Source organism: Lonchura striata, chromosome 3 (genome assembly GCF_050655825.1).
Source record: "Lonchura striata isolate lonStrDom1 chromosome 3, ASM5065582v1, whole genome shotgun sequence".
NCBI lineage: Eukaryota > Metazoa > Chordata > Aves > Passeriformes > Estrildidae > Lonchura > Lonchura striata.
In genome coordinates this window covers 25,145,208-25,158,635 of record NC_140705.1, presented here as the reverse complement: position 1 = coordinate 25,158,635, position 13,428 = coordinate 25,145,208, and the positions used below count along the sequence as shown (strand labels likewise).

At 42.7% G+C, this 13,428-nt stretch overlaps 1 protein-coding gene across 5 annotated transcripts in view; it reads right to left on the bottom strand.

The window, feature by feature from the left end:
* Positions 1-7,700, bottom strand: part of ZNF451 (zinc finger protein 451) — a 36,230-nt gene extending 28,530 nt beyond the window's left edge. For 2 of the 5 annotated variants that reach the window (XM_021551281.4, XM_085574708.1), the window contains exons 1-3: positions 7,406-7,671; positions 6,523-6,606; positions 722-805 (exon numbers count right to left, since the gene is read on the bottom strand). In XM_021551281.4, the coding sequence (XP_021406956.1) occupies positions 722-805; positions 6,523-6,603 (165 nt within the window). In that variant the 5' untranslated portion in view covers positions 6,604-6,606; positions 7,406-7,671. Of the gene's footprint in view, positions 1-721; positions 806-6,522; positions 6,607-6,842; positions 6,913-7,405 lie in introns of those variants that run through there. The other 3 variants (XM_031504424.3, XM_085574709.1, XM_085574707.1) reach the window with 3 other exon arrangements.
* Between the last annotated feature and the right edge of the window lie 5,728 nt (positions 7,701-13,428).

The following is a 13,428-nucleotide window of genomic DNA, read 5'->3' as shown; positions in this document are numbered from 1 at the left end:
GGATAGGCCATATACTGTAGTTTCCTCTTTTTACAGTCAGCTCTAGTAATGATCCCTGTAATGACAGCCTGTGCGTGTACAGAAGATCACCTTTCCTTAAGAATCAGGTTTATTACAAACATCCTCTGCTGCAACACACAAAAAGCAAAAGTCAAAATACAGTCACTGCTGCCAAAATCAACTCTAGTAGGGTCTCTCATTGTCCCTTTCAAGACAGAATCAGCTTGGGGGATAGATAAACTGATAAGCCTGCTTCTGACTTGTACATTCTTAGAATGGATTAGGAAGTATTAGGCTGAGCTAAACCCAGACTGTCACTGGAATAAGGTCATTCAATCCACAAATTGTTCCTAAAAAGTTATTTTAGAAAGAAAAGGCCTTGTAGTAGACCAGGTATATTTTCAGGATAGAAACCGCAACTTCCAAGGCTGCATGTAAAGTGACATTTTATTTCCACACACTTGTTCAGATGACTGAAAGACAAATACAAGTACCAAGTCATTTCAAGGCAGAAAAAATGGCTGTGGAAAAAGTTAAGTATTTTTGCTTTTCACTCAACAGCAAGTAGAAAAATCAAAATATTTCAATACTGGTTATTTAGCACTTGTTAAAAATACATCGAACGAGGCTTTTGTGAAGAGTAACATGATAGGAAAAAATACAGAAGACCAATTATTTTATTCAGCCAAGATGTTCTAAAATACATTACAACATTACTCACATGAAAATAAGAACTACTGTTAGGTTCTTCATCCTCACTGCTGACAAGATCAATGCATTCAAGGACAGGCCTTAAAGGTCCTTCCTGGAAAAAAAAGTGTCAAAAACGCTCACACAAAAGCATTAAATTGTCTTCCTTAGAGATAAAATGTACCATCTCTTCCATATATTGGCATATATCTCTTCAAGATATCAACAACCAACTATGTAGGGCAAGCTAGGAAGACCTATTGCCTCATGATGAGTAGCAGAGAGAAAAGCAGCATGGAGTCTTCTCTGCTGCTCTTAATGAATCTCATTATTTACATTCTTCCACCTTTCAAGGCAGTAAAGCTGTTCAGCTGGCCAGGCATGAACAGTCCTTTGTCTCACTGGGGAGAAGAGGGATGAAATCTTGCACAGATGACAAAAGCTTCTATGAACCAAGCTGCCAGCCTCCAATTACCCACAAAGAGTAACTCTTTATGGTTAAATAAAGATATCATGATTTTCTAAATGAAATAGAAAAAAAAAAATCCAGATGCAAAAAAATGCAGATTTGCTTCTGTAGAAACTAACAGTCTCTGCAATGCTTTTAAGAAATTAAACCTTCCTTAAACAGGTGTTAGCAAGTAAGAGTTCAAAGACACACTCTGACCATCTGACTGTCTAATCAGTTCAATAATGTGTTTTGAAATGTTCAGCTCTGATCCTAACAGCTTCATCAAGGGGAGAGATTTTTCTTATTTGTGTTCACTTACTCTCAGGGCTCAACAACTAATGAAAACACAAAAAACTGACAGCTAAAATGCAGAGTAACTTGCTTTCAAACCTAGAAGATCAAGTGATCAAAACAATAAATTTAACACAAGTAGGATCACACTTGTTTAAATGTTTTCTGTGCACATGAAATAGTCTTTTTCCTTTCAAAATCTGTGCCTTTTTCTATGCAGTTTTTGTGTACTGTTTACCTCCACACAAGACAAGCCCCAAACTGAAAGTTATGAGAGTTTTAATTACTTTATTTTCCAGATTCTTTAAAGAGTAATGTAAAGATAGTACCAACCCTGAGAATTTCTCACTATAAGAGAGCTAAGAAGCTGAGGATCAAAGAGATTCATCCTACCTGTTGTAAATTCCCTGCTGGATGAGTGGGGGAGTAAATCTTGACAACAGTCTGCAATTTCAAAAACACAGTATGGACAAGTTCTCCTTGAAAAGCTGAAAGCTGGGGCCTCCCTAACTGACTATAGTGGCATACTTGGCACCCAGAAAGACATAAAAGTATTTGTATGTACCAGCACTAAGATATGCTTAACTCTTCACATCTGATCAGCAGATCTTTCACACTTGAAGAAAAAAACCCCAGCAAATAACAAACAAAAAAACCCCAACCCCCTCCCCCAAAAAAGCAACCAACCAAAAAAACAACCAACCTAAAAAAAAAATCTCCCAAACGCCCAACATGATCCACTTCTACATTACTTCCCTAAACAATCCTCAAAAGTCATTCCTCTCACAAACCAACAGCCATGCCACTGAGCAACAAACAAACAACAGTTACTTCTGTGAGCAGAATTTCTAGGTTATTGATTCTCCAGACAGCTGTGGCATCTCTACTGTTATTCACAGCTTTGCCTGGATGCATCAACAGAACTGTAATATCACTATGCTATGCAAAATACTCAGTTTAACTGTTAATACAATCATATTTGTTTAACTGGTGACTGGTAAATGAATGAAAAGCTGGTGACTGAAGAGGAATGAAGCCTCATGGATATCCAAGGAGAGTTTTTTCTCAAGGAGTTCTGTAAAGCTCAGTTTTATCCCAAAGTTTTCTCTGAACCCCCTAAACAGTGGTTTCTCTTTCATGCCCTTCCTCATTTCACTCCATTTGTGGGTGATCTGGCCTAGCTAACAGACATTTTGTCCACTGACACCAAGCAAGGTGTTTTGTTTGTTGTTTTAGCTTTATGTGCATTCAGACCAAATGCCCACTTTAAACAGCACAAATAAACTTCTGCATAATTATACACAAACTAGCATACAGAAAATATGTATCTAGCTTTCATGTATGTGACCACAAACTTATCTTTGACAAATAATTATGTGAGCATAATTGTGTATACACATGCAAAAATATTACTATCACAGAACAAGTTTACATTAAAGTAAATTTTTAAAAATTAACACAAGTTGTACTATTTGTACTCTAAATCTGTGTCCCAGCAGACTTCCAACTTGTAAAAGCTGGAAGTTAACTTTTAAAAGCTGGACTGCTAAGAACTGACCAACACTGTGAACCAACACACACTTAATAAATTTTGACTTTATAACCTAGCAAATACAGAAATTCAAGTCCCTGGCTGACTTTGGATGGGTGCAGAAATAAGAGTTGCTTCCTAACACCACTACCATTTTATCAGTTCCTGCTGTGCTGCAATTAAAAGCCAAAGAGACAAAAACTTCATTCTAAAAATCCAATATTTAACACCACAGAGGTAAAGGAAACAAAATCTTATATTGGTAGCTACCATGTTTTAGTGCATTACTTGATTTGGTATAGTAACTAATTCTCCTCTAAGTCCAATGCTTTTGGTGCCAACTATGGCAACTTGAATTATCTATTTGTTCACAGGGCATTACAATTGTGAATTTCTTCACTCTTGCCTTATCTGTCCCAAGTAAGCAAAATGGGGACAAGATCATCCTATGTTAAGAATACAGGAGTAACAGCTCACGCTGTAGATTAAATTGTATTTCTCTGGTCGTATGTAAAGCCTAAAATGTAGTAACTTTAAGTGGACAGAATATGTTTTGTGGAATATGTGGAAAATTATGGAAGAATAATTTTAAGTTTTTTTGAATGAGGGTAATTCAGACTACAAAAGCTGAAAATCTCTGGCAGCAGCAGATTGACAAGAACTCCTTATCTGATGGAGCAAAAGCACAGTCCTACAGTATGAATTCAAACACCCCAGTACAAGTGAATAACATAGGAAAAAATCACCCCAAAACCACAAAGAAAAACTGATCAAAGAAACAAAAAACCCACACCAGTCAGCTACATCTGGCTGTCAAGAGGAAAAGAGAAAAAGGAAGAAAAACACAGATTACATGGCCTAGCTGCTTGTTATCTATCAAAATGAGCACAGGCTGGGACACCCCAGAAGCTTCTCTAATTCAATTTATACAGTACCATCTTGTACACTGGGTTTTAAAGATATGTAGATAATCAGGAGGCAACCATCCATAATAATTATGAAAAGTGTAAGTTTCCAGTCATACACATTATTATACAGAAATGATGATCTAAAGCTTGCAAGCAGTCTAGAAATCCTTTTGCAAAGCCCAAAGTCACCTTCACTCAGAGGAGCAAATGAGATCTGAAGACATATTGCTGATGTTAGGTGATGGCCAGGGTCACACACCTTTCCCCTCATATTCATCAATTACAATAGTAAGCTACTCACCCCAGGATATAAATCCTACAAAAAATTAAGCAGAGTCATCTTCCTATATATAGCAGCCTCTCTTGGAAGCACTAGCCACTGGGACCACAAAGGATTCCTATTATCCAAAGGCAAAGCCAAAGGAAAAAAAAAAAAAGTAGCTAGAAGCGTTGATTTTAGTTTCTTTAAGTTCTCTTTCAGTTACTGCTCTTGGTGCTCCAGCAGCCCTTCAATCCTTACACTTTCTAAGCTTGTTCATTCATTGCCCAGTTTGAAGAAAATGAAGCTTATTCAGTCATGATCACAGAATGACAGAAGGGTTTGGAAGATCATCTTGTCCCAACCTCCCAACCCCCTTGCCATAGGCAGGGACATATTCCACTAGACCAGACTACTCAAAGCTCCCTCCAGCCCAGCCCTTGGACACTCCCAGGAATAGGGGGCACCCAGAACTTACCTGGGCAACCTGTTCCAGTATCTCACCACCCTCACAGAAAACAATTTCTTCCTAATATCTAATCTAAACATACTCTTAGTCTGAAGCCATTCCTCCCTGTCCTCTCACTATATGCTCTTGTTAGAAGCCCCTCTCCATCTTTTCTGTAGGCTCCCTCCAGGTGCTGGAAAGCTGCAATTAGGTCATCCTGAAGCCTTCTCTTTTCCAGACTGTACAATCCCAATTCTCTTTGTCCTTCCTCACAGGAGAGGTGTTCCACCCCTCTCATTATCTTGGTGTCCCTCCTCCACACTCATTCCAACAGATTGATCTCCTTCCTATGCTGAGGACCCCTGAGCTGGATGAGAACTGTAGGTGGGGTCTCACCAGAGACTGCAGCAGGATCACTGCAGCAGGATCCTCTCCCTCACCCTGCTAGCCACGCTGCTTTTGGCACAGCCCAGGACACACTCGAACTTCTGGGTTGCAGGCACACATTGCCAGCTCATCCACTAACAACCCAAAGACCTCCTCTGCAGATGCACATGAATACTTGTGTGTATATAATGAACTTTGAACTCAATCAATTTTGCCTAAATCAACCAAAATATTAAGACATCTCAGAAATAACAAACTGCTTATAACTTTTGCAAAAAAATCCCTATCCTTCATACCAGAGCTCCTAAATACCTCTGATTAAAGCTGAAGTTCAACATACAGACTTTTTCTGCAAACACCATACAAAATGGGGGGGAATCTAGTAATTCTTCAGCATATTGTTCAAAAATGAGACAAATCTACAAAAAAACCAGCCACTAAAAATACTGGCATCAGTGAATACCAGTAGCAATATGACTTGTTCCTTCAAGAAAAACATCTTTAGATGTGGCTCCTAGGGACATGGTTTTGTGCTGGGTTAATGGCTGGACTCAATGATTGTTGTATTGTGTTTTTATATTTCTGTAACAGCTCTGTAATGGTTTGTCCCTCCACTCCCCACTTTCTCCCTGTGTTTCCACCCCAAGTTTTCCTGCCGTTCTCTCAGTGCCAATCTCCCTGACAATGCTTAGTCACTTCCCCCTCCACTCCCTGGTACCTGATCCATCACTCTCAGCTCCCCAACCCATTCTTCCCAAATCTTCTACCGGAGCCTGGATTAAACCTGAAACTGTTTCCCCAGCCTTAAATCATGCCACTCATTATCTCCTCCAAATGCTGCCTCTCCTCCAAACAAGGCAGGAAGTGTGACTTTCTGCCTTAGCTGCTCCCTGACTCTCCTCGAGACACAGGGGAGTGACCCCTGCAGCTAACTGTGCCTCTGCCAGGCAGGTGAAGCCAGGGGGCTTCAGCTTTGCAGCGGCAGAAAATGATCTTAATGGTCTTTTCCAACCTAAACAATTCTATAATTCCATGTAATCCTGCCATCCAGCACCACTTCAATGATGCCAGATTGAGGCCAGAACACAGACAGCATGAAAAACATTCTGCTTCTCTTGGATATTCAACAGATACAAGTGTCTCGTGGTCACATAAAGCATGCCAGCATTAGACTGTGTTGTACAATAGACTGCCTCACAATTTGAGAGCATTGTTTAAGGCCTCTAACCTAGTATTTCCTTCCTCTTCTACATTGAGTACATTGATTTCAACATTGATTTGCAGAATGAGCAATGATTTATGACCACATTTTCTCTACAGAGCCAATGACATCATTTTACACCCTTCCAAGAAAGGGCATATAAACTCCTTTAAGATGGAGTTGTATCTGCCATAAACATTCACAAATGAAATTATCTGTATATTCAAGAGTAATGCTTTACATCAAAAGATAATCATCATCAACAGAGTCAATGAAGACCCCTCTCCTGTTTACTGGACTACTGAAAGTGTATTTTTTACAACAAGCAGTATATTTCCAGTACAAGGTCTACTTACTCCAATGAACTCAATCTCATCTTCACTTCCCGAAGCTGGTGATTTACTCTTGTGAAGGCTGTCAGAGTTATGAGATTCCATTATCTAAACAGAAACAAAATATACTATAGAATTTCACTTTTTAAGTTTAATTTAACTAAACAGTATTTTCCATTTTACGCCTTATTTGGCTTTGCAGTCTATCTGTATTCAACAAGTCTCTATCATTCACTCCCAATTACCAGTGACACCACAAGTGGTGATAAACAACTCTGACTGGAATCACACTACTCCATTTTTAATCTGTAAAACGTGGTTTTATCTACAAAGCATACCAATACCTACACTCCTCCAGCAGCCGTAGCTGCAGTGTAGCAGCCCAAGGACATGCCTGAACCTGAAACCCCAGCAAGAGCCGAGACCCGAGCTCCAGCCTAGCGGACCGCCGAGCCGAGGCCGGCCCGTAACAGCTGCGGGCGAGCTCGGGCGTTTTCAGCAGCTGCGGCTGCAGCGGGCCGCTCCAGGAGCGCGGCGCAGGGCCGAGCTTCCTGCTCCAAAGCAACGGCGGGGGCTGCGCTGCTGACTCACGCCCCCGCCCCGCAGGGCCCGCGGCACACGGCTCCGCGGGCTCCGCACGGTTCCTCACGGCTCCGCACGGCTCCGCGGGCGGCACACGGTTCCGCACGGCTCCGCGGGCTCCGCACGGCTCCGCGGGCGGCACACGGTTCCGCACGGCTCCGCGGGCTCCGCACGGCTCCGCGGGCGGCACACGGTTCCGCACGGCTCCGCGGGCGGCACACGGTTCCGCACGGCTCCGCACGCCGCGCTGCCCGAGCCGCGGCTCGCCGGGCCCCGCCGCGACCGCTGCAACCGCCGGCCCGCGGCCCGCCCCGGCCCCGCTCACCCGCCGGGCCCCGCGGGCAGCACAGGCCCGACCCGCCGCGTCCCCGCTTCCCCTGCGGCCCGGGGGCGGGGCCGGGCCGCGGCACGGCTCGCCGGGATCGGGAGGTGCCGCCGCCGCGCCCCGCGTTCCCCATGGCAGTGCCGGCGCTACCGCGGCAGCGCCATGGCGCGGCCTCCCGGGCCGGCGCGCCGGGCTCTTCCCTTCTTCTGGGCCCTCTCCTTCTTCCCTTCTCCCCTCGCCCGCCTCCAGATGCGCTGCATCGAGTTCCGGCCCGGCGCGGGAAAACCCGCTCTCCGCTTCCGGGGAGGAGGAAGGGCGGCTGCTGGGGCTGGCAGCCGAGGGGCGGGAAGGCGGCAGAGTCGCCTCTCCGGGTCGGGCCGGGCCGCAGTGCCGCTGCCGTGCTGTGCCTGCTCAGCCGGCCAGCCCCAGCCACCTCACACGGGGCTCGGTCCAGCCCGGGCATCTGCGAACGTCCTTTGCGAAAATCTTGCGGGAGGCGTTGTTGCCAAGGGCAATGGTGAAGTCCAGATACACAATGGTCGTTGCTCCACTCATCTACCAGGGAAGTCAATTTATCACACAAGTTTGTCAATCTGGTCAAGCCTGGTTTCCCCTTGGTAAAGCCATACTGACAGCACAATGATTTTCTTGTCACTGAGATACCTGGAGATAGTTTTTGGGAATGGCTGTTTCATTACTTTCCCAGGGATCAGGATGAGGCTGACTGGCTTGTGGTTCTTCCTGCTTTCCTCTTTCCTGCCCTTCTTGAAGATGGAGGTGATATTTTCTTTCCTCCAGCCTCAGGCATCAGTCCCAGACCCCATGACCCATGAAAGATAATTGAGAGTGATCTTGCCATGACATCTGTCAGCACCCTCAGCACCTGTTGCTGCATATCCTGTCAGGGCCCATAGATTTAGCATGCATATGCCCATCTTGCTAAGGTGTGTATATATTCCCTGTCTTGATCCTCTCCCACCAAATGTACATCTTCCTTGGTCCAGCCCTTCCCCCTGATTTTTGGAGCCTGAATCCCTGAAGGCCGGTCTTGGTAGTGAAGACTGAGGCATGTACTGTGTCACTATATCATCTGTCTCATTTATCAATGGGCCTACATTTTCCTTTGTCTTCCTTTTGTCACGTATGTTCTTCCAGAAGCCGTTCTTGATGTCTTTGACATCCCTAGCTAGGTCCAATTCTAGTCGTGCCTTATCTTTCCTAACTTCATCACTCTATGCTTGAGCAATGTTTCTGTATTTCTCTGAGATAAGCCATCCTTGCTTCCATGCTTTATATGCTTCCTGTTTGTGTTAGAGCTTGACCAGGAATTCCTTGTTCATCTACGTAGTGGCATTTTTGCCTAACTTCCTGTTCACAAGGATAAACTGTTCCTGTGCTTGGAGGAAGTTATCCATAAATATTAACCAGCTTTCTTGGGCCCCTCTTGCCTCCAGGGCTATATCTCATGGGATCTTCCAGGCAGATCTTTGAAGATACCAAAATTCACTCTCCAGAGTGATGAGCCTGTTTTTTATTCTTCACCCTCCCCTCAGGATCCGGAGCTCCACCATCTCATGTTCACTGTGGCCAAGGTTGCCTTGAGCTTTACATTTCCCACAGTCCCTTCATGGGTACAGGTCCAACAAAGCATTGTTCATTCTTGGTCCTTGTTGACTCCTTTATGACCAGAAACCTCCTGGATTACTTATGTCCTGCTGTATTGTCCCTCCAGCAAATATCTGAATGGTTGAACTCCCACATTAGTACAAGGGCTTACAAATACAAGGCTGCTCCTATCTAGGAAAGGACCTGGGAGATTTCTCCATTATGGTGTCTCATAGACATTTCTTTGCTTACATTCAAGAGCTGAAGGTGATCTCTCCTAAGCTCCATCTTCCTGATTTTGTGTTCTCTTTCTCCCATATCACCTTATGCCCTTTACTTTTTTCAGTGTCCATCGATTCCCCACTGTTGCATCGCTGTAAACTCTTCTTGCCGCAGCACCCCGAGCGGTGCCGTGCTGGGCGGCGAGAGGGAAGAGAACGGGCGGCCGCTCCCCCTATGAACTCTGCAGTCCCAGTTGGTGGTGAGGGAACAGACGGAGGCGACATGGGACTTGGGGATGAACAGGATGGTTTTATTCAGTGAGCCCCAAGACCCCCTTGGGAGGGGGGGGCAAAGGTTTTATACAAGAACTCAGGAAGACGGGTGTAGGAACAGTAACCAATAAGGGAATAGTAGGGGAGGAGTTTAGGGCAAAACTAACATATCACAAACCTATCAGGGGAAGCAGGGGAGTGGAATAACACAAAATAAGCAGTAGGGTGTCGAGCCTCACTAAATAGACAGGGAACGCTCTGGAAGCAGTGGAGGGGGCTAGGAGGAATGACAGAGAAGGTTCTAGGGAAAGGGGTAGGGAAAGGGAGGATTGACAACTTAGAGATGAGGGGTTAGGGAAGAGCTAGGGAAGACTGACAACTGGGGAGAGGTGGAGATTAGGGATGGGGGGAACAGACATTGAACAAATATCAAATTAAAGAAGAGACACACCACCGCACCCCACAAGGCTGCTGGTTACTTTCTTGCTTAATTATTACTTTCAATCTCTGCTTACATGGTCATAATCCTAATGGTAAAAATAGCTTTGCCCTGCTTAGAGAGGTGGATCTCATCTCTGTCAAGCAGAACGTGATTTGCAAGCAGGGTCTCATGGTCATACAACTCAAATCCTTGTCACCAACACAAGTTCTGCCAACAAGTATTGACTTGTCCTATCTGTGCCCCCTCACTGCTAGGATTGAGAAAACATCACTCAGACCCCCACACCCATGATTCTTGCTATTTATCTGCAACTGCTCTCCTGCTTGTTCATATAGCTACTTTTTGCCACCAAAGTAAAAATCAGTATGAGTCATCTTTACTCAATGCATTGACTTTGAGTAAACTGAATAGTGTAAATGTCACCTGTGAGTGGTGTATCAGTATAAAAGAGCTGCTTGCACACCTGCAAAGCACTTCACTGGTGTGTGCTTATCAAATCCTGTAGACACAGGAGAGAAAGAATTCAAGGCTGCTTGTTAAATTTTGGTGTTATGCAAGAGAATAAACAACTATCAGCAATATAATATAATATTGTGTAGGGATTAATTAGTGCATTTATTTTTCTTGAAAACACAGAGTTACTAGTGTTAGTTTTAAGCCTCTTTCCATGTGAATGTAAAAACAGCTCTATGGTAGAAGATAGACATACTGAGCTGCTTGTTATATCTACTAGTTATATCCTCAACAGCTGTACGACTTAATCACTCTTGTTGGAGTATATAAACTACACTCATTTGTCTACTTTTATTTCATTATTAAAATAATGGAAACCTGACTGTCACTTGGAAAGTCATTGTTGCTGCCTTAACTTTAATATTTTGCATTAGTAACTTGAATTTGCTAACAGAAAATTGATAGCAGTCATTCTGTTTGTAGCTTGTATTTGCACTTAATAACTTTTGATTCTTGAGAATAGATAATATAACAACCTGTAGTAAAAAGTTACTAGGGCAGCATGATGGAATTGTATTTCCAAACTCTGAGACTCTATGCAAATGATGCTCAATTAAATATGAATTTTTCAGTAGTCATTCATGTAAATGTTTACCCTTGCAATGACCAGTCCAAATTTCCTCCTTGTATGTAAACAATACAGTTATGGAAAAAAAATAGTAATGGAGTTGCCATGCAATAATTTACAATATGCTAACAAAATTCTGAATTCCAAAATTTGTGTATTTCATCTAATTCCTGTGAAAGAACAGTTGTCAGGCTTTGGGCCAGCTTAGGGGTGTTCTTATGCAGAACTTGCTGGGGAGCGTAGGGGAGATTAGGTAAGAAGGAGCAGGGGTTTTTGTTAGATCTTCATGAGATCTCCAAGTCCAAAGCTCAAATGAAGTCTAGATATCACATAGATTGTGGAAGCTGTTTCAGAGCAGACGATCTTTATAAACTTAGTAATGCTCTCTAGAAGCTAATTCCACGTATTCACTATATGCCCTTAATTATAGAGTAGGTTTAGATAAAATATTATTAGGAAGAAATGCCTTACTGTGAAGGTGGTAAGGCACTGGAACAGGTTGCCCAGAAAAAATGTGGATGTTCTATCCCTGTAAGTGTTGGATGGGGCTTTGAGCAGCCTGGGGTAGGGGAAGATGTCTCTGCCCACGACAGGGGAGTTGGAACTAAATGATCTTTAAGGTCTCTTCCAACTTGAACAATTCTATGATTCTAATTCAAATATATTTTTCAAACATATTTCAACATTCTTGCTTCTCTCCTTGCTCCCTTTAAGTGAAACACTGATTGCCTTTATAACCATTGATTTCCCTCTTGTATCAACATGGCATAGTGCCACTTACTCTTGATCTAGAAAACTCAGATATCTATTGGTTTTGGTTTTTTTACTCCTATCTATATACCCTAATAACAGGGGACATGAACTCGACATGCATTTAACTCCTTGATTCATTAAACAGTATATTTTTTCAGTAAAGCTTTTATCCAATTCTTCACATATCTCAATATTCCTCCTGTCTTAGAAAACAAGCACTTTTCTGACCACTTCATGATAAACAGTTACCAAATTTTTTTTCCATGCTAACCTTCAAATTCAATCTAATATACAGTAATATGAATAAATAGTTCAAATTATTAGTTTTAGTATTGCTTACCTTTTCAGTAGTAAATCTCCAGTTACTAAATGCCATACAGTCTAATGTCACTACTACAGCTTCTGTAGCAGCCATCAATCTTCTCCCATTCTGAGGACTGCAAATAATGTACCCTCTGTTGCTCATATCAGAATTTTACACTTCAGAACATCACACATTTACCTATAACAAATTAATTTTTACTTTAATGCAAATTTTTGGAGAAGCAGAATTACCATCATTACACTGATCTGATGTCCCTTTCTATTCCTTTTGAAGTTTCTAACCTGTGATTATCTAGTCTTCAATTTTGTATTATCAGAGTTTGTCAGGGTAATTTTGAAAAAAAAAAAAAACAGTTTTATTTTGTACCTTTCTGGTTGTACTGCAAGATACATGGCCCTTTTGTTAATGGTATAGTTGTATAACAGCTATTTCTTTCATCCAGAGGGATAGCATTGTTTCTATACTTTAGTAGGAGGAGGTCTTTTTCCAGCTTGCTCACTTCTTGTCCTTTGTTACCGCATTAAAATATCTCCTTCCATTTGTTGTTCATTTTGTCCAGAATACCCATCTCCCTGGCTCATGCCTGGGAGCAGGTCCTCCACCCTACCATGAAACTCCTCCTACACCCTTTGTAGTGAGCTGCCAGCCCCATTGGTTTTCCTTTGACAACTCACCAAGGCAGCAGAATAGAAAAGCACAAAGTGCAGCAGGATCTGCAGCGCTGCACCAGCCACAGGGAGAGCAGCTGCTCACCTTCAGCCCCATCTACCTGCCCAAGAGCTTCAACACCTCCCGAAGGGCAGAGCAGCTGCAGCTGTGCGACATCAGCTGTGACAGCTGTGAGCTTAGAGTGCCTTTGTAAGGTGGGCCAACTCCTTCCCCAGGTAAAATGATGAGCTTTACAGAAGCTAGCTTCAGAACAATTATTAAAGAGAAAGAAAACCCAAAAAATGAGTGAGAGAAAGATTCCGACTTTGTACGTTTGAGTGTACCATAGGCTGATGTAAGAGAAGGCCCAATAGACATTGAGAACAATAAAACTGCACTAAGGCGTAGTAATATTTCATTTTATTTGATAGAAAGTCACTTCAAAAATATGATTAACTATATACATTATTATATATGCTGTACATACAATTAGATATACAAAATTTACATAATAGTAAATTTCCTTCTGTTACATTTTATAGATGGTAGTTAATAGCATGAGATAGAACTAAAATATTTCATACATGCTTTCATCCTGATCCTATCTACAAGGAATTGTTAGGTGAGAGATGAAAAAGGATAGCAAATCACTTAATTGGTACCCCAGCTCACAAA